Source organism: Felis catus, chromosome A3 (assembly GCF_018350175.1).
Source record: "Felis catus isolate Fca126 chromosome A3, F.catus_Fca126_mat1.0, whole genome shotgun sequence".
NCBI classification, from domain to species: Eukaryota; Metazoa; Chordata; class Mammalia; order Carnivora; family Felidae; genus Felis; species Felis catus.
Window position 1 is genome coordinate 31,998,309 of NC_058370.1, and position 25,372 is coordinate 32,023,680.

Sequence of the window (25,372 nt, forward strand, 5' to 3'; positions counted from 1 at the left end):
GCATGGAAAGTACCGAGCACCATGTTCACGCACACTAAACACACTATTAATAGTATCTGCCATGATGATCATGTAAAATTGTATGTTCCAGGAAATAGTATTTGACTGAAGGCACGTCTACATTTGTTTAAGAAGTCACGTTATAATGACTTTGTTACTCATGAACTTACAATGACTTGATATCACTGACCTCTCTGGAATTATACACCCCTGGCCATGTGACAAGACTCTGCCATTGTCAGAGACCTCTCTGCTCCCTGTTTCCTGGGCTACTGCTTGGACTCCTGGCATGTCACACATGTACATTGGACCCTTCTTTTGTTATTGTTGTTAAGTTTTTTTATTTATTTAAGTTTTTTATTTATCTCTATATTCCATGTGGGGCTCGAACTCACTACCCTGAGATCAAGAGTTGCACGTTCTTCTGACTGAGCCAGCCAGGCGCCCCAACATTTGCCCCTTCTGGCCGCTGTCACCAACAGTGGTTCTCTCTGAGATTGTGTTTGGGTTATCTGTTGCAGCCTAACTCCTCCAAAACATAGTGACTTGAAACAACAACCATTTTATTAACTCTCACAGTTGTGTGGGTTGACTTGATTCCGCTGGGTAGTTCTTATGCCCAGTGTGATGTTGGCTGGGGTTGCAATCACATGGGAGCTGGAGTTGTCTGAAATGTTCAAGATCTTATTCACATCGCTGACAGTGGATGCTAGCCATCAGCCAGAAGCTCAGCTGGGCTGTCTACTGGAACACCTCCACGTGGCCTCTTCATGACCCAGGCTTCTCACAGCATGGTGGCTGAGTTCCTAAAGGGAAGATCCCAAGAGGGAGCCTTCCAAAAGAAGAAAAGCAGAAACTGTTAGTCTTTTAAAGGCTTGCCTCACTTCTGGTTTATTCTGTAGGTCAAAGCAGTCACAGACCAGCTCAGATTCAAGGGGTGAAGGAATCAATTCCACCCTTAATGCAAGAATGGTACATGCACACAAGGAGAGGACGGGGTTAATGCGTGGCCATCTTACTATAGAGTAAATACCACATTCCTTTAAATTTGTCTTAACTAAAGTTAAGTAATAAATAAAATAATTAACTAAAAAACTTAAACTAAGTCTTCAGTTATTTAATTATTATTTCGTTATTAACTAAAAGACTTAGATCATTTATTTATTTTTATTTTAGAGAATGAGAGAGTGGGGGAAGGGCAGAGGGAGAGAGAATTTTTTTTTAATGTTTATTTATTTTGAGAGAGAGAGAGAGACAGGGCAGGGGGAGGGCAGAGAGAGAGGGAGAGAGAGAATCCCAAGCTGACAGTGCAGAGCCCCAACACTGGGCTTGATCCCACGACTGTGAGATCATGACCTAAGCTGAGATCAAGAGTCAGATGTTTAACAGACTGAGCCACCCAGATGCCCCGAGTCTAAGTCTCTTAAAAGGACACTCACAGGCTCAAGGTTCATGCCCTGGAAGTAATTCTGGAAAAGGTGGCCTAACCTTTGGAACCCAGACCGATTTGTCTTGGATCCAGTTCTGTGGCACTGGGGCAACACTTGTGTCAGTATATAAACATGACACTAATCTTCAAGGAAGGAAAATTGATATCCAGTTCTGTGGGAGAAAGTTTAAGTCCATTTGTGATTATAGCTAGCTCAGTAATTCTCAACTGAAGGTGACCTGTCCCCAGGAGATGTGTGGCAATGCCTAGAGGCATTTTTGGTTTTCGCAACTGGGATGTGAGGCAGTGCTACTGCCATCTGGTGAGTAGAAACCAGACGACAGTAAACATCCTACAACGTATAGGACAGCCATCTTTCACAACAAAGAATTTTCTGGCCCCAAATGTCAATAGTCCTGAGGCTGAGAAACCCTGAGCTGGAGCAAAGGTTCTTCCTAGACTGCCTTGTAAGTTCATACAGAGTGCACTGCTTTTTATATTCCAAGGCATCATTTGTGCCTTTCATCTTGTGAAGAAATTTCGTATCTATATATTTCCAGATTCAAATTGTGAGATTTCTCTAAAGGCTCTCAAAAGCTGCAACTTATTTTTATTTTTAAGTTCATTTAATTATTTTTTTAGTAATCTCTACACCCAACGCGGGGTTCAGACTCAAGATGCCAAGATCGCATGCTCCTCTGAGCCAGCCAGGTGCCCCGCTGCAACTTCTGTTTACTTTTGTATGTAAATAATTTATATACAGAGACTGGAACAAAGTGGCTGGTAGTCCACACATCCTACCTTTCTTTCCCCTCAAACTTTCAAGAACTGACAAGAAAAAATTACATCTGTGTCTATATCCGTCTGTGTCTATGTCTCTATCTCTATTTCCATCTCCATCACTATCTCTGTCTCTGTCTTTATCGCTCTATCTCTCTCTATCTTCTGGAAAAGTAGGGGTGGTCACTATGGGCCAGAAATACTGAGCCTTTTTGAAAGGCTGTATCAGCCAGAAGGGGTGAGGTTATGCCGTAGTAACAGAGCCCCCAATCTAAGTGATTGGAGAGTGCACAGTTGATTTCTCATTGATGCTGCATGTTCATTCGGGCGGTCAGGATGGTTGGCAGCCTTTCTCAAAAGTTGCCCTGGTCATGTGGAGGAAGAAAGAGAACTCTGGAGGGCGTCGCCCTGGCAGTTTAAAGGGACAAGCCCCAAGAACCCCTTCTGCTCACAGCTCATTGCCAGAACTATTGACATGGCCCCATTTCCACAAAGGAACCAGGAAGAGCAATCCTGGAAGTGCCTGGAGCAGGAAAATTAAAAATATTTGGCATATAGGTTTACTGACCCCCCTCAAAGGCCAACATGGAAGGAAGGGATCTGACAGAGGGAAGAAACTACAGCTCAAAGTGTGCACCAAGGGAAACCGGAGGAAGTAGTGGCTCCTGAAGGTATAGGGAGGGGGAGGGGACCCTGTACAGTAAAGCAAGTAATTAACTAGAGCTGTGATAGGAATAGCCTGGGAGGCTGGCAGCCACTCATATCCTGGAAACAGAGAAGTCAGGAGGGCTCTATTTTAAAATTTAGAAATTTTTTAATGCTTAAAAATACCTGATGTGCTATGGAAATTACATAAAGTCTGTAAAGTCCTGAGTTCAAAATCACTATGCCTACTACAGTGCCTGGTACACAGTATGTGCTCGGCGAATACTAGCTGAATTGAATGGCAACACTAAAGCAGACGCTATTGTTGTTGATGAAAGGATTCCTAAATAATCATATATCCTTAGCAGCATCCACATCAACAACAACAGCACCCTGTTATCCTGTCTCATAGATCAGGCTGGTTTTGGAAGTAAGGCAGTGTCCTGGCTCCTCATGAAGTCACTCAGGAATACCTCCATCAAGCTGCCAGCATCAAAATAAAAGGCATGTCCACCACGGGGATTTAGATCCTGGCTTCCTTGGTTTCCTAGCCGAGTCCTCATTTTTCCTTGCAGTCTCCTTGACCCACCCACCATGACTGCTTTCCTCACTCTCCCACTCTCTCAGCTGGTCACCCAACTTTCCTTTGATGGCCTCTGCCTGCATCAGGTCTCCGGGGACAGAGGTTAGAAGTGCATTCTGGGGTCAGACCGCCTGGGTCCAAATCCTCCACCCACTCTATGACTTTGAGCAAGTTACCTACTTAAGCTTTCTGGGCCTCCTTTGCAAAACTTGAGTAATACTAGCCTATGTCGTAAGACCCTGTGGTGAGTCATGAATGAGGGGACATTGTGACAGTTCTTGAATGGTGCCTGGCCCTTAGTAATACCTGATCCGTGCTATGGTTCATCATCGTTGCTGTCAGTGCCACATTTCCTCCAAGCTCTGTTCCCATCCAGCTCCCAGGGCTTCTCCCGGGAGGGGTCCGCATCTCTCTGCCCACTTTCGCTGAGCTGCATGGTGGTCTTTCTGATTTAGTGGGTTTTGTTTTGAGTCAATTTTCCAGTGCCTCAGAGTCCCAGGATATCATTTGTAGGGCTGGCTTCGTGTCAGCTTATTTCTAGCTTTTAACCCACATTGCTTCAAAAAGGATTACATGGCTCTGTGCCCTGGTTTCCTTCTCTGTGAAACAGAAATAATGCCTTTTTCTTCCCCTTTCCCAGGGGTTTTGGTTTTCTTTTTTCCTTGGCTCTGCCTTTATTTTATGCCAACTTGTCAACTTTTGTGTGTCCTTAAAGCCACCTTCAGTCCTTGATGGGAAGAGGTACAGGTATTAATAAATAAAGAAGCACATAAATAAAATAAAGAGTAGTTATGAAAGCGCTGGAAGAGGTTCAAAGCATCACACACACAAGACGTTTTTAGTCAGTAAGTGGCAGAGATTGGAAAATCCACTCTGTAATTTTGTCTATTGAGCTTAGAAATGTTCAAATCATTGTAGACTTCATGTGATATTTACAGAAAATAGAATGTACGGAAAACGTGGAGGAGATACATTTGCTTTGGTCCTTTCAAGAGAGAAGTTGTGAAAGAGTCAAGCGGCAGAGCTGAGAATATGCTTTTAAAACATGTGACCACACATGTTCTTAAAGGGAAGAATTAACACAGAGATGACAATAAATCTCTCACCCTGAGGAAGGGTTCACTGCAAAGGTCACACATGAAAATGATTACAAAAGGAGTGTAACCTCTCCTCTAACTAGCAGTCATGATCCCTGACATTTACTGTTTACTTGGCCTTATCCCAGTAAGCAAAGGTGGGGGGGGGGGGGGAGGATACTATTTTTAGCCCCATTTTACAGTTGAGAAAACTGAATCCCAGTTAGGTTATTTAACTGAGGCTGTGGTAGGAGTAGGCATCCTTTCTCCCGAGCTTGATCAGTGATCACCACTTGCAACATTGTTCCGCGCTTAACCGGGTGATTCCTTTAAAATTCTCTGTCAGCATGCTACAGGGCCAGGGCCCATGCCAAAACAACGTGAAATGGGTTACATTTTGCTCAAGCTCCCATTTGGCCTGTTTACCAGCCCTGGCCATTCCTTCTCACTTTGTGGATTTATTCGTCCTCAGCACATACTCCATAAGCCCATAACACTTGCAACTCAAAAGGGGCTGTATTTTATTTTATTAAAAAAATGTTTTAAAAATCTTTTTAAATGTTTATTTTTGAGAGAGAGAGAGAGAGAGAGAGAGAGAGAGAGAGAGAGAGGCAGAGAAAGGGAGACACAGAATCTGAAGCAGGCTCCAGGCTCCAAGCTATCAGCACAGAGCCCAATGTGGGGTCATGAACCGGGAGATCACGACCTGAGCCAAAGTCGGACACTTAACCAACTGAGCCACCCAGGGGCCCCAAGAGGGGCTGTATTTTAATACAACATTCTTGAAAGCTTGAAGGCATTTTTGCTTTACCTTGGTTCAACTGCAGATCTCTTAGAATCTGATAGAAAGAATAAAAAGCTTTCTCCAGGGGGGGAAAAAAAAGGTAGGGAGCTTCAAATGTGGCATGGTTTCAGGGAAACTCCCTAGAAGCCTGGGCCTCAAATTTAACATTTAAAGGAATAAAACAAGAACCCCAAGAGCAGGTGGTGGTGGGCTTGCCGTTGGGGTGTTGGGAGCCTGTCTCCTGCCTCCTCAGTCAAAAGAGGACGCTGTTGGCCTCCGTGCTGGATTGATAAAAGTAATGCAAAACATTAGCACAGAGCAAGAAAAAAAAATGACCAGTTTATACTGTCTCGTTTGTATTTTTTATGTGACTTCAACGGTTCCTGCAGGCCAGCTTTGTTTGCTCCAGGTCTGTAACCTTTCGCTTTGTTAGAGCTGATCTGTGGCTGCACGAGAACATGTCAGTCTCGGCCTGACATACGGGGTTCCCCAGGAATGTCATGGGGGGAGTTGCCCAGGATGAAGGTGCCCATCAGCCATCCCTGTCACCTAGTCCTGTCTCCCGGTGCCACTTGACACTTTGTGACTGGCATGGAAACACCTGCTGGTGCATCGAACAGGAATTTGTGCCGAGAAGCAGGGTTTTGTTCAGTTTGGCACAAGAGGTTTCCTGTTGACTTCTGGAAGTGTTTGCAGGCGTGGGGCAAATGACAACAAACAACCCAAGAGTTCCCACTTACTCAAAGACTCCTTGGCAGTTTGTTTGCTGGAGAGAGGGCTGCGTGCTGGTGGCGAGCTAAAGCCTGTGCCCCGCGGGGGGGATCTTGGTGGAGTCCTGGCAGTGGGAACCCAGGTGATGCTCCGGTGATCTGCGGAGAGAAAAACCAAAATGTTAACAACGCAAACCCTGAATGCCCTTGTTCCCTCTGGGAACATAGTATTGTCCCAAGCTCAGAAAGCTGTCCCTTAGTGCCTAACTTTGGGTCTAATTGTCATGAAGCTGCAGGGTGGTAATGGTGTTTCCCCTTCATTCTCTTCTTTATCAACCAGTGCCCCAGACCCCCTTTTGCATTGTTTAGGACGTTAGGCCCTTCTACAGCAGTACATTGTGTCACTTTCTTTTTTATGTAGTATCTTAAAAAAAAAAAAGTTTATTTATTTTGAGAGAGAGAGGGAGCACGAATGAGTGCAAGCAGGGGAGGGGCAGAGAGAGAGCAAAAGCCAGCAGGCTCCGTGCGGTCAGTGCAGAGCCCGTTGTGGGGCTCGATCTCACGAAGCACGAGATCATAACCTGAGCCGAAATCAAGAGTTGGACGCCTCACGCCACTCAGGCGCCCCTTTATGTAAACCTTTCTAAAAATTGAGATGTGATTGACATAAGGTTATAGTAGTTTCAGATGTACAACATAATGATTCAGTATATGTATCCACTGCAAAATGATCACCGTAAGAAGTCTAGGTAACATCCGTTCAATTCCTTAAAAAAAAAAGGGTAAAAGGTAGATTATTTGGGACAGACAACAAAATAGGGATGTAAGTACTTGAACTTTCTGATAAATTTGTGATCAGACAGAGGTGGGTCTAACATAGTAGGACTCATGGCTGGGCCTGGGTGGCCTCCGTTTCTCGGTCGAACGGGGAGAAAGTACAGCCTTTGGGGTTTGAAGGGCTTTGTGACTTTTTTACTTGGTGTCCCTAGGTGTGTTAAAGAACTTGTCTGAGCCTCAGTTTTAAAATCCGTTTTGTGGGGATAACGATACCTACCCAAGGGAGTTGGGCACACAAAGGTGTCACACATGAAAGTCCCACCCCACACTTTAAACTCTTTAAGCATCAGGCTCGGTGGTCTATGATGTATGCACTTATGGATTATATATTCTTCCTCCCCGTTGAAAATGAAAAAATTTGCCTCTTCTTCCGTTCCTATGTCCCATCCCTTATGATGATTAAGAAGCAGTGATCATTTCCTGTATTACTGTGAGGAAACAGATTCTCTGCAATAAGTGTCCCAGTCCATTTCCACTCTTACAGTCAGGCAGGCAGTTTTGGTAAACTACTTCCCAAGTGCTGAAGGAGTTAGATTAGGAGAAGGGTGGCGTTGTCCCAGGGACTGGTTGAGACTACTGGGCTCTGCTTCTGGCCATGGATGGGGAGATTCAGCGTCTCCCTGTCGCTGCAGAATGATGGGAGAGTTGGCCTGCCCGTGACATGCTGCCGAGTCCGGATACCAACATGCCTTGTCACAGCCCGTGCTTGTGTTTTGCTGTGTGCAGGACATGTGAATGAGGTAACCTGGGGCAGGGGAGGGTGCAGAGTGGTGGCTGTGATGGTTGCCACATGTATCTTTCTTTTTTTTTTTTTTTTTAATTTTTTTTGGTAATGTTTATTTTTGTGTTTGTGAGAGAGAGAAACAGAGTCCGAAGCAGGCTGCAGGCTCTGAGCTGTCAGCACAGAGCCTGACGTGGGACTCGAACTCATGAACCACGAGATCGTCACCTGAGCTGAAGTCAGACGCTAAACTGACTGAGCCACCCAGGCGCCCCTGTTGTATCTTTCTGTTACAAGACTTGCTTTTAGTGTCTGAGAGTAAGTGGTCTTGTAACCATTCCCGGTGATTTTCTGTCCAGAGTTCTCATTTTGCTCGTGAACACACTGGCTTAGGAATCCACTGGCTGGCAGCTGCGTGCCAGGACAGTGCCCACCTCTCTCAGCTGGAGCCCCACGGGGCCGTGCCTCTCCTCAGTCAGCCTTTGCCTCCTGTCCCTCTCCTCTGCTGGGCCGAGGGCAGCTCTTGGCCACATTTGATTGTGCTTGATCTGTGATTCAAAACTGGCACGATGATATCATTGGTTTAAAAAATTTTTTAATCCAGAAATATAATATAAACTCTTGACTTCCGAAAATATTTCCGAAAATAATATCCATCCCGATATATCCCTATATATATAAAACACTGCATTATTCAAAGCAGCTTTGTAAGTTAGAGTCCTATTTTTGTGGAATGTTCCCATTTTGGCAAGTCACATGCCCTAGAATTATTTTAACATTGCTGGAAAAGAGGCTCCCCTTAGACTTCCTTTTTGAGGATATAGCCTTTCTTTGTAGGCTTCAGGATTCATGTTCCCTAGAAGCCATTAGGGATTTCAGGCAAAGAGCTATAGAGAATAAATCCAAACCATATCTTTCTTTTTGTTGAATACTTACTGCAGCTTGTCTTTGAAGGCAGGTCCCCTTGTGATGAAGGCAATAGTGATCCTTTTTTTTTTTTTTAATTGTTTTAAATGTATGTTTATTTTTGAGAGAGAGACAGAGACAGAGACAGAGCACAAGCAGGGGAGGGGCAGAGAGAGAGAGGGAGACACAGAATCTGAAGCAGGCTCCAGGCTCTGAGCTGTCAGCACAGAGCCTGACATGGGGCTCGAACCTACAAACTGAGATCATGACCTGAGCCGAAGTCGGACACTCAACAGACTGAGCCACCCAGGCGCCCCAGTAGTGATCCTTTTAAAAGAAAAGTTTAGGAAAATAAATGGTACAGAAGGTACACAATGAAATGTAAAAGTCTTGTGTCTCCTCAGTGCTTCTCCCTAGAGGTAATTGTGAATATCTTTTGTGTATCTTCCTAGATATTTTCTATGCAATTATAAGCATAAACATTGATATAGCTATACATACACATACATACATATACACATATATTGCACACACAAAACAGCACATGTATCTGTTTTTTAGAGATGCAAATGGAATTTTATTGTACCTACCGTTTTGTATCTTACTCTTTTCACTTAATGCTATATCAAGGCATCTTGCCATATTAGTACACGCAGATCTCATATTTTTAGTGGCTATGTCGTATTCTGTTGTATGGTCGGACCATAATTTATTTAATGTGGTGTCTATTGATGGATGTTGAGGTGGTTCCTACTCTTTTAGTCTCACAAACAATCTTGTAGTGGGTTTTCTCGGTGATATCTTACCCAGTGCATTTGGTGAATGCATACTCTCATTAGTTGAATCACATCTTGAGAACTTTATTGCTGTATTTTAAGTATAGGTTTCTTGTGCTATATACATAAGTAGAGTGTTCCTGTGAAAGCTTTCATCAGCCAAAATGGCATGAAGTGAAGATGCAATTGTCGTTAATTTATATGGAAATTTTTTTGAGCATTCCCAGACTCCAAAAATAACCTCTTTTAGGCATTTCTGACACCTTAGGACACACCTTGTTAACAGATGCACATAATAAATTGAGATGAAGTACAGATGTCCACAGACACAGGTCAAAGTTATGGTGGCTCGACACAGAGATTATGAGTATAGTTCCCAGGAAGGAGCTTGGTGGGGCCACTCTGGCTTCTCAGGTACAGCTGCCTCGGTATATAAGCAGTGAACGCTATTTTGCCATTTTTGATCAAAGTGAAAATCCTCTTTGGATTTCTTTTGGTTAGTGAAAATAGGTACTAATGAAGGTCTTTTGTAAAAGCAAAGTGGTGAGACATGAACTTTGGAAAAGTAGGGGATACCTGTATTAGCGATTTAGTAGATTTCAGCAGAGAATATTTATAATGAAGCCTAGCAAAAAATCTCCTTAAAAAAGTACAAGAGGGGCACCTGGGGGGCTCAGTCAGTTGAGCATCCAATTTTGGCTTAGGTCATGATCTCACAGTTCATGGGTTTGAGCCCTGCCTTGGGCTCTATGCTGACTGCTTGGAGCCTGGAGCCTGCTTCGGATTCTGTGTCTCCCCCTCTCTCTCTGCCACCACCCCTCCCAGCGTTCATGTTCTGTCTCTCTCTCTCAGAAATAAATAAACATTAAAAAATATTTTTTAAAAAGTACAAGAAACACATTTACAAATAGTGGAAGTGTTATAGAAGCCAGTTTAGTTAGGTTAATCTTATTCACTAGGAATTAATTCATGGTAAGATATTTGTTTTAGAACATCAAATTAATACGCCATGAAGGAATTTAAGGGGGTGGCATTTTTTAACGAGTTGCCATAGTGGCAGATACAGCACTGTGGCACATACATCCTTAGAATACGCTTCCATAGGTGGAATTAAAACAGAATAATTTCTCATAAGAGGAGGTGAGAAATTTTGGGGGTGGATTTTTCTTTCTAAAACAGTTTTCATAAGTGATTAAAATGACAGCTTTTAAAAAGTCATCAAAGAACTAGATGTATGCCTAATAGAAAGGATCTGAATGTTCATGTTTGCACAAAAATAGGCAATCCATTTTGATTCCATGAAATGAATATTTACTGGTTAGAGTCCATCTTGATGGCATTAACAGATATAGCTTTCTGTAAGTAGATTCTTGGATTTATTTGCTCTGAATTCACAGTTAAATCCCTATTTCTCTTTATTTAAAAAAAATTTTTTTTAATGTTTATTTATTTATGAGACAGAGAGAGACATAGCGTGAACGGGGGAGGGTCAGAGAGAGAGGGAGACACAGAATCGGAAACAGGCTCCAGGCTCTGAGCTGTCAGCACAGAGCTCGATAGCGGGGCTTGAACTCACGGACCGCGAGATCATGACCTGAGCCGAAGTCGGACACTTAACCGACTGAGCCACCCAGGCGCCCCTCTTTATTATTTTTTTTTATTAAAAATTTTTTTTTAAGTTTATTTATTTTGAGAGAGACAGAGAGAGAGAGTGGAGGAGGGGCAAAGAGCAAGGGAGAGAGAGAATCCCAAGCAGGCTCTGCACTGTCAGCATGGAGCCCAATGTGGGGCTAGAACTCACAAACTGTGAGATCATGACCTGAGCTGGAACCAAGAGTTGGATGCTTAACTGACTGAGGCATCCAGGCGCCCCTCCCTATTTCCCTTAAATTTTTTTTTAATGTTTATTTATTTGCAAGAGATAGAGACAGAGTGCAAGCTGGGGAGGAGCAGAGAGAGAGAGGAAGACACAGAATCTGAAATAGGCTCTAGGCTCTGAGCTGTCAGCACAGAGCCCGGCATGGGGCTCGAATTCAGGAATGGTGAGATCATGACCTAGACCAAAGTTGGACACTTAGCCGACTGAGCCACCCAGGCGCCCCCTATTTCCCTTTAAAGGTACATGCATGTGATCAGGTGTCTGATTGCCATCATCCATGTAGCAAATGCTGTTTGCCTTGCGTGAGTGGGTCCCCGGTTCTACAGCTCAGCATACACCTGAGTGGAGTGCCATTCTTCCAGCAAGTATGAGTCAGTGCCATTGGCCCTTGGCATCGGCAGCGACAGCCCGGACAAGTTTTCTAACTACCACTATCGTGTTTGATAGCAACTGCATCCATCCTCCCTCATTTGTGTAGGTAACTCAGGTATTTACACCACATTTCTCAACCAGGGGTGATTTTGCCCTCCTCACCCTAGAGATGTTTGGCAATGCTTGGATACATTTTTGGTTCCCCTTCTCCTCCTCCTTCTCCCTCCCCTCCTTCTTTTTTGAGGACCAACATAGATTGGCCCCACTTTTTATTTTGCCAAGGAAACATGTTGAAAGCAGCCTATACCACTGATTCCACAAATCTACCTTCATTTCATAAAAGAAAAGCTAATTTAATTTTCGAAATAGAAGGAGGACCTAATCCCCAAATAAAGATCAGCCTCGTGTGGTTGCTAGTTTTCTCACTTGGCCATGGACTGGTGAGAATTTCATCATGGCCTATCATGAGTCAGAGGCCAGTGCTTGGGATGCTTGGCATACATAGTGCAGAAAGCACTGCTTACAGTTCCCTGATGCTTAACAGGCAACTGGAAAATGGTAGTAGTATGAATCATAACTATTGCTTAGAGATGCTGCTGCATGAAATTTAAGAGCCCTTCCTCCCATTTCTGAAAATTCTGGTATCATTGAACAAGTGAATGGATGGCCTCTTGTAAGACAGCAAGGCTATTCTTTTCTGTGTATTAAAAGTTTCCTTTGGTGGAGAGATTTTTGTAGAGTTTATGGATCATATTTTTAGTAGATTATACCAAGCTTCAAGCTCAGTTACACCGTTTCTCTGCCTTTCAGAGTAAATCATTACACCGATGGGAGGCAACGATGCCCTATGCGTCACTCTCACCAGGCATTATGCCTCAGCAATATACTGAGTTCTTTCAGTTCTCTCCATGTTGAATTGGGTTGTTTACCTGAACCCCTGATGACTAGGCTCTTTAAAAATGCAGTGGATGTTGTTTGTTCATCCAAGAAATGATTTTTGAGTACCTACTATGTGCCAAGCCCCGTGCTTGACCCTGGGGATACACAGTGAACAAAACAGATAAAGGTCTTGCCTTCAAGGAGCTTTTACTATAGTTACTGCCCTCATGCTTGGAGGGGGTACACAAGGGGTAGAGAGATAACAAAACAAATAATCTATCAGCTGGTGCTATGAAGAAAGGGGATGAAATGTAAGAGATGGGGGTGTGATTTAAGCACCATGGCCAGGAAAGGCCTCTTGTGAGGATAGGTGACTTGTGAGGAGAGTCTGGAAGAATTTTAGTATTAACGGAGTAAATTAATACATTTTTCTTGCTTATAAGCTTATAATTATGGGATAAAGAGCTTCTGTACTTTCCTATGGGTGGGAGAAAAATGCAAATATTGGAAAAGAGCAGTTGGAGAGAGAATCATATATTTACAACACTATTTCCTCAGAAGAGGAAAAGGCAGAGAAACAAACAAAAAGAACTGAGTCAAATGGTTGTTTTGGACTTTATACCAAGAAATGAGCCAGCTTTTCTCAAAACACCTATTACTGCCTCTCTTTCGTGGCATCCTGAGTATTGATCCAGAAAGCATCTTTAAAGGTGTTAAATATTTATTAACACTGGAAAAAGTAAGTCTCATCTGTGAAATTGTTGTTTGGGACCCAAGAATCTTGAAGAAAAGTACTGAACACTCATTGGTGGTTGATTTAGGAATATCTGTATATTTTCTGTTAAACATTACTGAATTTAAAATGCCTCTAAACTCAGCCCTATAGAATTAATTCCTTAACATAATCCCAAAATCAAAAAGATTAATAAATTGTCTACTTTTAGCTAAATGTTTAACTTTTGAGACTGAAATTGGTAACATCTTTTTAAATACGTTCTGCACTTCCAAGATTACTTTTTTTTTTTTTTAATTTTAATGTTTATTTATTTTTGAGAGCTAGAGCGTGAGTGGGGGAGGGGACAGGGAGACACAGAATCTGAAGCGGGCTCCAGGCTCTGAGCTGTCAGCACAGAGCCTGATGCAGGGCTCAAACCTACGAGCTGTGAGATCGTGACCTGAACCAAAGTCGGACTCTTAACTGACTGAGCCGCCCAGGCACCCCTCTAAGATTACGTTTTTTTAGTGGCACTCACCACCAGAGGACTGGAAAGAGACATGCAGAACTAGCTCTAACACGTTGTGTGGTGACAACAGCTACACTTGTGGTGAGCATAGCATAAGGTATAGAATTGTGGAATCACTATGTTGTACATCTGAAACTAATGTAACACTGTATGTCAACTATACTTCAATTAAAAAAAAAAAAGTATCTGGGGCTCCTGGGTGGCTCAGTCAGTTAAGTGACTCTTTCCCTCTCTCTCTCTGCCCCTGCCCTGCTCACTCTCTCTCTCTCCCCCAAAATAAATAAATGAACTTTAGAAAAAAAATTAAAAAAAAAAAAAAAAGCATTAGCTCTAATGTTCTTTTTCACCACTCATGCTCCTTGGGAGTTTCTGTGATTCTGGAATCCATCTGTCTCTAAGAGGGAGGCTGCTTTCTCTGCTAGCAGATGAGCTTGACAGTTTGACTGTACTAAGTAAGCCTTTTCAACCTTGATTCTTAGCCTTAGCTGCACATTGGTATCACTTGGAGGGAGTTTTAATGATACTGATGTCTAGGACCCACCTCTAGAAGCTCTGATTTAGTAAGTAAGGAGGGCAGCCTGGGGAAATCAGAATTTTTTAAAAGCTCCCTAGGTGGTTTTCATATGCAGCCAAGCTTTAAAAACCCCTGCTTTAGTGCAGCGCTTTTCAAAATGTAATGTGTGTATCAGTCACTCAGGGATCTGGTTAAAGTGCAGATTCTAATTCAGTCGAGTATGACGTGCAAAGACCAGGGACACCTGAGTAAGACTGTAGAGCAGAGGTTGCCAGACAAATCTGACCCAAGGGCTGATTTTGCATAGCCTTTTGGCCCTTTACAGGAAAAAAATTTGCTGACTCCTCCTCTAAAAGGACTTTTGAGGGGCGCCTGGGTGGCGCAGTGGGTTAAGCGTCCGACTTCAGCCAGGTCACGATCTCGCGGTCCGTGGGTTCGAGCCCCGCGTCGGGCTCTGGGCTGATGGCTCAGAGCCTGGAGCCTGTTTCCGATTCTGTGTCTCCCTCTCTCTCTGCCCCTCCCCCGTTCATGCTCTGTCTCTCTCTGTCCCAAAAATAAATAAACGTTGAAAATAAATAAATAAATAAATAAATAAATAAATAAATAAAAGGACTTTTGGTAAAGCTCCCTATAACCACTGAAAAGTCCCTTCTTAGTAATATCCCACTTTATAGGACCCATGCACCACTTTTTTTCCTATACTCAGGAATTTATTTTTATATAAAGTAATGGCTTAACTGGTAGATTACTTGCTGGTCAACTTGATCCTTTCAAGGCTTGTTTGTAAGCTTGTTAGGGAGATTTTAGGGCAGCCTTTACGTATCGCTAGTCTGGCTTCCTACCGAGGTGTGTCCCTTTCTGGCTCTCTTATTGAATACCCCAGTTGTTCAACAAGGACTCTCCACTCTGGCTGTCAAAACATGTGTGTCCCCCAGCCCTGTGTGAGTTCTAAAAGGTGGCCAGGTCATAACTGCCCTGGCTTTGCCTGGCTTTATAGACTTCTGCTCTAAATATGCACAGCTTAGGGGCACCTGGGTGGCTTAGTCGGTTAAGTGTCCGACTTTGGCTCAGGTCATGATCTCACAGTCTGTGAGTTTGAGCTCTGCGTCGGGCTCTGTGCTGACAGCCCAGAGCCTGGAGCCTGCTTCGAATTCTGTGTCTCCCTCTCTCTCTGCCCCTCCCCCACTCATGCTCTGTCTTTCTGTCAAAAGTAAACATTAAAAAAAATTTTTTTTTAAAGTACAGCTTGGTGTCCAGAGAAAGACTCAAAAGAATAATCTCTATGCTTATTTCTGGAGTTTTATCTCTGTGCGGCTCCCTCCTCTACAGGACTTGGCTTCATAAATTTCAGGCACCTCAAATTCCAATCTCTGTGCCCTGCTTGGATTTTCCCTCCTTGCACTGTGGTCCCTAAAGTGACTCCACGCAGAAAGTTGGGGCAGTTGTATGCACATTTTACTTGCTTCCCTTCTCTCTCCTGAACTCCCTGTGTTCAATAACTGAAAAACATTGTTTTGTCCAGCTTTCTAGTTGTTTTACAGCAGAAGGGCAGGTCTGGTACCAGTTACTGTATCATTGCTGGAGACTATTTACTTGGATTTTTTTCCTTCTAATATTTTTCTACAGTAAGTAAAGGCAGGGGTCCTGTCACCATTTTATTTTTTTTTTAATTTTTTTTTTAACGTTTATTTATTTTTGAGACAGAGAGAGACACAGCATGAATGGGGGAGGGGCTGAGAGAGAGGGAGACACAGAATCCGAAGCAGGTTCCAGGCTCTGAGCCATCAGCACAGAGCCCGACGCGGGGCTCGAACTCACGGACCGCGAGATCATGACCTGAGCCGAAGCCGGACGCTTAACCGACCAAGCCACCCAGGCGCCCCTGTCACCATTTTATAGGTTAGATGACACAGAGTTGCCAAGAGTGCGTAAGAGGCTTGAAATCACACGCAGAGTTGGTAGGATGGCAGGATCCTGGATCACATGACTTAACCTTGCCTCACTAACCTAGATCCCACCTGCAGACCTACACATGCCAGTGGGTGTTACAGGCAGAGACCAAAGCAGTGGAGAAAAAAGAAGAAAGGGTAAAACAGGACAGTGGTGGAAGCGCGGGGAGAGGAAAGCTCTTTAGCTGTCTATCGGGGTAGAAATTGGGGCTTCTACAGTTACCCCAAGAGTTGCCTCGGATATCACTCACTGTCACTCATGACAATATAGAAATAATAGCCACCATAGGCTCCATCCTTACCATTTTGCTGAGAGCTTTCAATGTATTATCTCATTTATCTCCGTGCTCTACCCAAAGAAGACACTATTATCCCTATTTTACAGATTAGGAAACTGAGGCTCAGAAAGGCTCTTCTCTGCCCAGAGACACAGCTGAGACTGCAGCAGTGCTGAGACTTGAACCCAGATCTGCCGACTCCAGAGCCTGTGCTCTTCATCACAGTTTGCCTTTCCCTGACTTGTTGTTGATTTGCCTGATGTTTTTCCTCCTTCCACCTCATTCCACCCCTTTAAGAGTACATTTATTTTCCTCTGACTTTAAACTAATACATGTTAATTGTAGGAGATACTGAATATACAGAACATTAGAAGGAAAAAAAAAAGCCATCTATACTCTCACCCTTATACGTATAATTATTTCCAGTCCCAAACTTGGCTTATTAACTGAAATACTCACCTTTGCTTTCATCAGTGAGTACCCAGTGAATGTGATTGATTTCAGATACCACAGGAACTACATAGAATATTTAAAACGTCACGTAACTTGTTAAGAAAGTCAGAGCTTTGTGTTTATGTGTAAAGAACTACTAGATTCCAGTGGATACACAATGAGGACTTGATCGTCTCTTTAAGTGCTTCAGGTGTGTATATGTTATGTTAAGTTCGTGGTCCTTACAGCTCCTTGCACTGTGCTATACCCATAGCCACTCAACAGATACCCTTTGATTGATTGATAGGCCTTCAGAGATGGCAAGTAAATTCCAATATTCAGTGAGCACCTACTGTGTGCCAGGCACTGTGCTAATTCCTGCAAATGAAGTGTGAGCTAGATACGGTCTCTTCTATCTTGGAACTTACCCTCTAGCAATAGAAAACCCAAGAAATCAGCCTCTGAAACGTTCCCATTAGAAGACATTCTCCTACAGTGGTATTTTTACTAGGCAAACTTGGAGTTGTTTGTCATGGGTAGGCTTAAAAAAGAATCGTTGTGAAAGATCAGGCTAAGTTCATAAAATAAAGAAGGGAAAATGTTACTTGAGGCTGACATTCAGTGATGGCTTAGCCAGCTGCCATACTGTCTCACAGGGAAAGGTTTTATTTATGTCTCTTTTGGTCTTGTCTTCTTTTCATCTCCATGTTTGATGTATAAGCTTTAGCCAGAGCCTTTGATTTACAGTGTTCTAGAGAAAGAGACCAGGGATGACAAAGCCTGCCAGGCCATACCTAAAAGCCCCTGTGTTGTCCTAGATCGGAGCAGTCTGAGAGCCGCACGGAGGACTTCAGCAGGTGCTCAGGGAGAGCCTGCTGGGAAGGCAGCTCCCCTAAAGCCTCGTAAAATAAAGACCTTCCTAATCCTCCTTTGAAATACACAATTTGCTTGGGTATTGGATGTTATGGCAGCAATTTGTAGGCCTTTGAAAATTCTTTTACTATCTGAGTTCAATCAACAGAGAAAACTGAAAAATCCATTAATTATGAATATATTAAATAAGGGGCTTTAAAATTTATTGAAAATCTGTAGCCAACATTTTTTAACCTCTAAAATACAGTTTACTAAAACTATAGTTACTGTTATAACATGCTGGATATTGAGGGGTAGGGAGCTTAGGTATCTATCGGGAGTAATAACAAATTACCCCACGACTCAGTGGCTTAAAACAATAAACGTTTATTATCTCATAGCTTCTGGGGGCAGAAGTCTGGGTGGCTTAGCCGGAGGGTTCTGGTTCAGGGTCTCATGAGGTTGCAATCAAGCTGAAGCCTTGACTAGAGCTAGAGAATCTGCTTCCAAGAAGATTCACTCATGGGACTCTTGGCTGGAGTTTTTGGCTGCCCACATGGGCCTCTTCACGGGACACAGCCTTGTGTCCTCAAGACATGACAGTTGACTTCTGCCTGAGTGAGGAGAGAGAGACTTGGAGGGGGAGGGGTTCAAAACAGAAGCCACAGTGCCTTTCAAAACCTAATCTGAGAAGTGACAGACCATCACGTCTGCCTATTCTATGGGTCACGCAGACCAATCCCACTACGGCATGGGAGGAGACTACACAAGAGTGTGCATATCAGGAGAGGGCCATCCTTGGGAGCCATCTTGGAGGCTGGCTACCACATGGGCTATGTTAAGACGGAAAGTAAATTCCAATATTCAGTGAGCACCTACTGTGTGCCACGGTTCAGCAAAGTTCCATTTAAAAGTCTATCATGTTGGTTGTATCTTCTTGAGAGAGATAAAAGTGAAAACCCAGAGCCATGGGGTTGTGTGTGTGTGTGTGTGTGTGTGTGTGTGTGTGTATGTCCCTAAGTCTCAGCCAATTGTACAATTCCTTGTCATATTATAGGGCCAAAGAGCTGACACCTGAGAGGCAGGAATTGATCACCAAAAGACTTTCGAGTTTGCGTGAATAAATCTCAACCTGAATAAGACCAGTGATCCCGTACAAAGGAGAAGCCCCATCTGTTTTGTTCACTGATGGGGGCACTGACCAGGCTTCAGTTGTAGGAAATCCGAGGAGGGAACCTTTCTTCAGTGCAACATCCTGGGAACACCTTCTCCAGGCCATGGTCTGTGCTCCTTTCAATGCTCATTTTCCAAAAGGGAAAGAAAGGGACCCAGTACCATCTTGTTCGTGGAGCCCTTCCTTTATTCTCCCCCATAGGAGACCTGAGGTCTGGTCTTGAGCAAGTCACATGCTTGCTCTGTATTAAATTCTGTAACAGTACCAAAGTGGTAGGACTAGAAAGAAAGGTAATGAGTACAGTACGTGGCTAAGTCATGTTGCAACTGGCATTTTACCAGCTATTGTTCCAATGAAGAATCACCTGGGCATTCAAATGTGAAAGCTACTGGTTCCCAAACGGCCTTTTATTTCAACTCAGAGCCTTAAATGAGCCAGTCTTATGGCATGCGAGGGGAGGTACCTGATAATAGCAGTTTCTACAATAGCAAGTAGTCAGGGGGAATTACCAGAAGCTTTTGGACATCCTGAGCAATGTGCAAGCTATCTGCCTGTTTGCACTCAATGCTTTTTCCAAAGGGTTATGGTTGTAATGAGGATAATAGGTTTTCATTGTAAATACAGAAAAACTTCAAGAAGAAAGCTTAGGAAGAAGAAACTCTAGAAGGAAAAGGGTGGAAAGAAGTTGGGATGGTGTTCAAATATATCTAATGATATATTGTCTTAAAACTTCACGTTAGTTTACTCTGGTTGGTTTGCTGTATTTGCTTTTGATTGTTTCCTGCTCATTTGGATATTTCATATGTTTTTGTTTTTTTTATTTTTTTTAAGTTTATTTATTTATTTTGAGAGAGAGGGGAAGAGAGAATCCCAAGCAGGCTCTGCACCATCAGTACAGAGCCCAATGCAGGGCTCAAACTCACAGAACCGTGAGATCATGACCTGAGCCGAAACCGAGAGTCTGTCGTTTAACCCACTGGGCCACCCAGGTGCCCCTTCATATATTTTTAAAAAGCAATGCAGAGGAGAACACAGTCTCCTGTTTAAAACCTGGAGGTAATCATTAATCATTGTTCCCATTTTTGTGATTTACTTGTAGCTTTTTATTGTTAACCAAAGAAACATCATACTCTCTGTATGGTTTTGCATGCTGCCTCTTTTTCCCTCTGTAGAATAGGGTCCTAGAAGTGGAATGCCTGCTTTGAAGGGCATGCACATGTCACATGCACATCTTACAAACAGTGCCACTGTGAACATAAATGTCCCATGTGTTTTGTGTTGCACCCTGCTCACACACACACCAGAGCTGACAATTCTGAGAAGAGGCAGGTTTGTGCTATGTGTTAGGGAGCAACCGGGCTCAACTGTTCTAATCCCTTTAAATGACACCCAGCCAGATGTCACCTCCTCCCAGCCCCTTTCCCCACCCTTTCTCCTTCCACCTCCTCCTGTTTCTGACTGTAGGATCATTTCAGGTTTCTGCTGGGAAACTCACTTTTTGTGAGCCACCTTCTTTCAGCTGGGTGGAGTGTGGGTATGTGGCACCTTCCTCCAAGTTGTCCACTGGAGGTGCCCTCCTCGCCTTCCAGCATGTAGTGGATTGATAGGTGTGCACTTGGGGATTCTGAGCCTGCCTGCTGATTCTTTCTTGAGAATAGACTCCTGGCAGATAAATTACAGGATTAAAGTATTTGAGTCCCTTGGCCCTCTGGGAAAATGACACCTGCTTATCCTCCACCCAGCAGGCTGGGAAGGGACTCATCTCCCCACATCCTGCTAATATTTACTCATTCCACCAGTATTGATGCCCACTGTGTGTCCTCACTGAGAACACCCTATGGGTTCAAAGTGTCATCTCATTGTTTTAATTTGTATTTATTTGCAAATCATTTATAATGAAATGTAATATTTTAAATTTTTTTTTCAATGTTTATTTATTTTTGGGACAGAGAGAGACAGAGCATGAACGGGCGAGGGGCAGAGAGAGAGGGAGACACAGAAACGGAAACAGGCTCCAGGCTCTGAGCCATCAGCCCAGAGCCCGACGCGGGGCTCGAACTCATGGATCACGAGATCGTGACCTGGCTGAAGTCGGACGCTTAACCGACTGCGCCACCCAGGCGCCCCTGAAATGTAATATTTTAAAAGCTGTGGCAATATACACATATTACATAAAATTTACCATATTTACCAGTGGCATTAAACTACATTTACGTATTGCGTAGGCATCACCACCATCCATCTCCAGAACTTTTCTATCTTCCCAAACTGAAACTCTGTCCCCATCAGATGCTAACTCCCCATACCTCTTTCCCCAGCCCCCGGCATCCACATTCTATTTTCTGCCTGTATGGATGAGATGCAATATTTTCATATGTATTGGCCATTCACATTTCTTCACCTATCAATTCTTTTAAAATGTCCTCAGCCTATATTTCCTGTCGGGACATTAGTATTTTTCTCATGGAGTGGGAAGAGTTTCCTAGGAAAGTTGAGAGTGACTGGATCAAGGATTTTTCATTTTTTTAAGCACTGTTAAGATTGGTGGGTTGGTTTTCTCTGCCTGGTCTTGATTCTGGAGAGATTTGCCTTCTTTTATCCCCTCCTGGTTTCTAAGCTGCGATCTCCCAACTGTTTCCTCTCCTTAGAAATGGGTTCAGTATTTATTTTTTTTACAGCTTTACTGAAGAACAATTGACAAAATTGTATGTATCTAAAGTGTACAACAGGATGATTTGTTGTAAAATAATTACCAAGATCAAAATAATTAACACATCCATCACCTTAAGTAGTTAACTCGTGTGTGTGTGTGTGTATGTGTATGTGTGTGTGTGTTGAGAACACTTAAGATCAAAAAATGCCCTAGGCTTATGGTGCTTAAACAGCTATAAAGCCAAGACAGTAAACAACAAAACTAGTAAATTAACAGCATTAATTTAATGTTATGCATTATATTGTTTTGCTGAAACTAAGTCACAGTTTACAACATGAATGTGACCTGCAGTGACAATATGTAAATAAATAATTTTTGAAAAAAGAGAGAAAGTTGGGGCGCCTGGGTGGCGCAGTCGGTTAAGCGTCCGACTTCACCCAGGTCACGATCTCACGGTCCGTGAGTTCGAGCCCCGCGTCAGGCTCTGGGCGGATGGCTCAGAGCCTGGAGCCTGTTTCCGATTCTGTGTCTCCCTCTCTCTCTGCCCCTCCCCCGTTCATGCTCTGTCTCTCTCTGTCCCAAAAATAAATAAACGTTGAAAAAAAAAATTTTTTTAAAAGAAAAAAGAGAGAAAGAGAGAAGGAAAGAAAAAGTGGCTCAGCAGGCCTCAGGGTGAGCTTTGGTGCCCCCACTGGTCCAGCCTGAGGCTGCTTGTTGCCCAGGCCTAGAGGAAACCTGGTTGTTTCTACCTCTTTGTTTTTTTTTAATTGATTTTGAGGTTTTTTAATTTATTTTGAGAGAGAGAGAAACAAACAGACAGATGGGAAGGGGCAGAGAGACAGAGAGAGAGAAAGAGAGAGGGAGAGAATCCCAAGCAGGCTCTGTGCTGTTGGCATGGAGCCCGATGTGAGGCTTGAACCACAAACCTTGAGATCATGACCTGAGCCAAAACCAAGAGCTGGACACTTGACCAACTGACCCCCGCAGGAGCCCCTGTTTCTACCTCTTCTCAGGAGCACCCCATGAGCCCCAAACCTTGCTTCTTGCTTATTTTACCAGGAAATTCAAGCAACAGAAAAAGAACTTTCTCATGGCCCTGACACCTGCCCCTGTCCCCATAGGCCCCCATCTGTTAGAGTGGGTACGTTGTCTCTGCTCCTATTTAAGGCTGGTCCCTCCTAAGGTATGCTGTCCCCATCTCCTCTCTCCCAGTCACGTATATCACACCTCCACTTATCTCCTCTCTCCTGCATTATTGATTTTCCCCTCTTGACTGGTTTATTCTTAGCAACATAAAACATGCTGCAATGTCCCTCATCTTAAAAAAAGAAGTCCTCCCTTGACCCCATATTGCTCTTGGGCTCCTGCCCCACTTCTCTGTTCCTTTTTCCAGCAAAGGGCTGTGAAAGATGTGTCTAATTTGTCCATACTCACTCTCTCCCTTCTTTCCTTCCCAGTTCCTCTCCAATACCCCCCAAGCCAGGCTTGTGCCTCCCCTCCCCACTCCCCACCCCCGCCCCCACATACACTCCACCACTGCTGTTATGAACTTAAGTCATGTGGCCACACTTGGCAGCAAAGGAGGCTGGCAATGCAGCCTAGCTGTGTGCTCAGAGAAGGGGACACAGGATTGGGGGTGGGGGAACAGGTAGAGCAATGTGAAGGGGAAGAGGGAGCTATTTCAGAGCTACTACTTGCAGTTCAATGGGGCCGGATGTGAATGCACGCTCTCCTCCACGGGAACCTTAACTGAAGAATGTAAAGAACACGGCGGCTATGAATAGCGCAGGCCCAGCCCGCAGGGGCAGGGCTGCTCTTTGTCTAGCGGGAGGGCGGAGCAGACCAGCAAAGGTGCTTTCGGTGGCTGGCTTCCGATCTTGACTTCAGATGAAGGCTGCTTTTTTTGTTTTCATGTAAAGAATTGGATTCTTTATTTGTGATATCCATCAACCTTGCTATTCTATATTTCTATCAGGAAGGCAGTTTTCTCCACTATCATTTTTTGTTTTTTATAAACAGCTTGAATTCGATCACGCGAAAGGGCTACAATTATGCATTTGTTAACCAAGCACAACACATAGCTATTTTGCTTTACAACTTGCACCTAATATATCAGTACGGCTGGTTCATCAGTTGTCATGAAGGTTGCATTTTTTTTTTTTTTTTTTTAGTAGCCCAACGCAGGGCTTGAACTCAGGACCTTGAGATCAAGACCTGAACTGAGATCAAGAGTCAGAGGCTTAACCAACTGAGCCCCCCAGGTGCCCTATGAAGTTTGCATTTTTTAAGGGAAAAATGTATCTAGTATCCAGGAACAATTTTCTGATGAAATCTCCAGTTTTCTGCAATGTGGACTGGAGCTTGTGTCTTTCCAATTTTATTTGAAGATCCTAAAATTTAGATTGCCTTTTCCAAATCCTCATGTTCAGATTGCATTTTTCAAACCAAAAATTGTGGATCAATCCCTGTGGCCTGTATACATATCTCCATCTTCACGGTCATCAGAGGCCTTAGCTTCCTTTCCAAAACCACTGGACTAAGTGGGGGAGTAAGTCTCCCATTGTGGATCTTTTTATTATTACTATTATTATTTGAGAGAGAGAGAGAGAGAGAAAGAGCACATATGAGCAGGGGAGAGGGGCAGATGTAGAGAGAGAGAATCTTTTTTTTTTTTTAATTTTTTTTCAACGTTTATTTATTTTTGGGACAGGGAGAGACAGAGCATGAACGGGGGAGGGGCAGAGAGAGAGGGAGACACAGAATTGGAAACAGGCTCCAGGCTCTGAGCCATCAGCCCAGAGCCTGACGCGGGGCTCAAACTCACGGACCGCGAGATCGTGACCTGGCTGAAGTCGGACGCTTAACCGACTGCGCCACCCAGGCACCCCGAGAGAGAGAATCTTAATCAGGCTCTGTGTTCAGCACGCAGCCCAATACGAGCTTCACTTGGGGCTCGATCCCATGACCCTATGATCGTCACCTGAGCCAAAATCAAGAGTCACACAGATGCTCAGCTGACTGAGTCACCCAGGCTCCTCTCCCTTATGGGGTCTTTAAGGATGATTCCAGCACAGCCACAGAAATTACAGAGAGGACTATGAGATGAAAGGGTCTATTGTACTCTCAGGGCCTAGAGGAAGGAGAGCCACGTGGAAGGAGCAGCCAGGGAGAAGACTCAACCAGGCCGTGGGGGAGCACACCCCAGGGCAAGTGCCTTTGTGGTGGTCATGGAGGGGTCGACCAGCAAAGGTGGGAGGGCATTTTACTGGTGTGTTTGAGTGTCACTTGGTCAGAGTCAGCGGGGAGCAAGAAGAGGAGCTGTAGCAGGGACCAGCCTTATCACACTGGTGTACCTGGTTGCCTGGGCAGGTGCTCACAGCATGCTTGTGGGGGGTGTTGAGGCATCAGAAAAATCGGAACTTACAAAAATTAACAGCACATTTAGCTAAGCCACGCCCCTTCCAAAGTGCTTCATCAAATCTCTCCTTCTGCTGTACCCAAAAGGAGGGTGCACTCCTTTAAAACAAATCAAAGGATAAATACTCGCCATAGCGCCAGCTTTTCTTGGCTCCTGTTGTACGAATGGATGGAACGTCACTGATTAACAAGCGTCATCTGCCGGCCACCCCTCTTGCATGGAAAAGCTGAGCATCCACACAATCACGGCAACCAGCCCTGGATGTGGAGTGACCAACTGTGGAAATGAACCATTCTCTGTAGTCCTGTCTCTACCATGCGTGGGACCCAGCAAGAGGATATTCAGGAAGAACGGAATAAGGCAGGGGCCGGTCAGTACAGTTGTAGCTGTTATGCAGCACCCCCTCGTGTGGCTGCAGGCCCCCAGCCGGCGTTTTAGGAGCTTGTTATCGGATTCCTCAATACAGCCGCGGCAGGGCTGG

The 25,372-nt window shown here is 44.1% G+C and overlaps 1 protein-coding gene across 13 annotated transcripts in view; it reads left to right on the forward strand.

Annotated features, from left to right (window-relative positions):
- SHLD1 (shieldin complex subunit 1) overlaps positions 1-25,372 on the forward strand; it is a 100,127-nt gene that overhangs the window by 39,425 nt on the left and 35,330 nt on the right. The window contains exon 4 of one of the 13 annotated variants that reach the window (XM_045053854.1): positions 16,470-17,929. The exons of 11 other annotated variants lie outside the window; for them this stretch is intronic. In XM_045053854.1, coding sequence (XP_044909789.1) covers positions 16,470-16,474 — 5 coding nt within the window. In that variant the 3' untranslated portion in view covers positions 16,475-17,929. Of the gene's footprint in view, positions 1-91; positions 1,102-16,469; positions 17,930-25,372 lie in introns of those variants that run through there. One more of the 13 variants, XM_011280913.3, reaches the window with a different exon arrangement.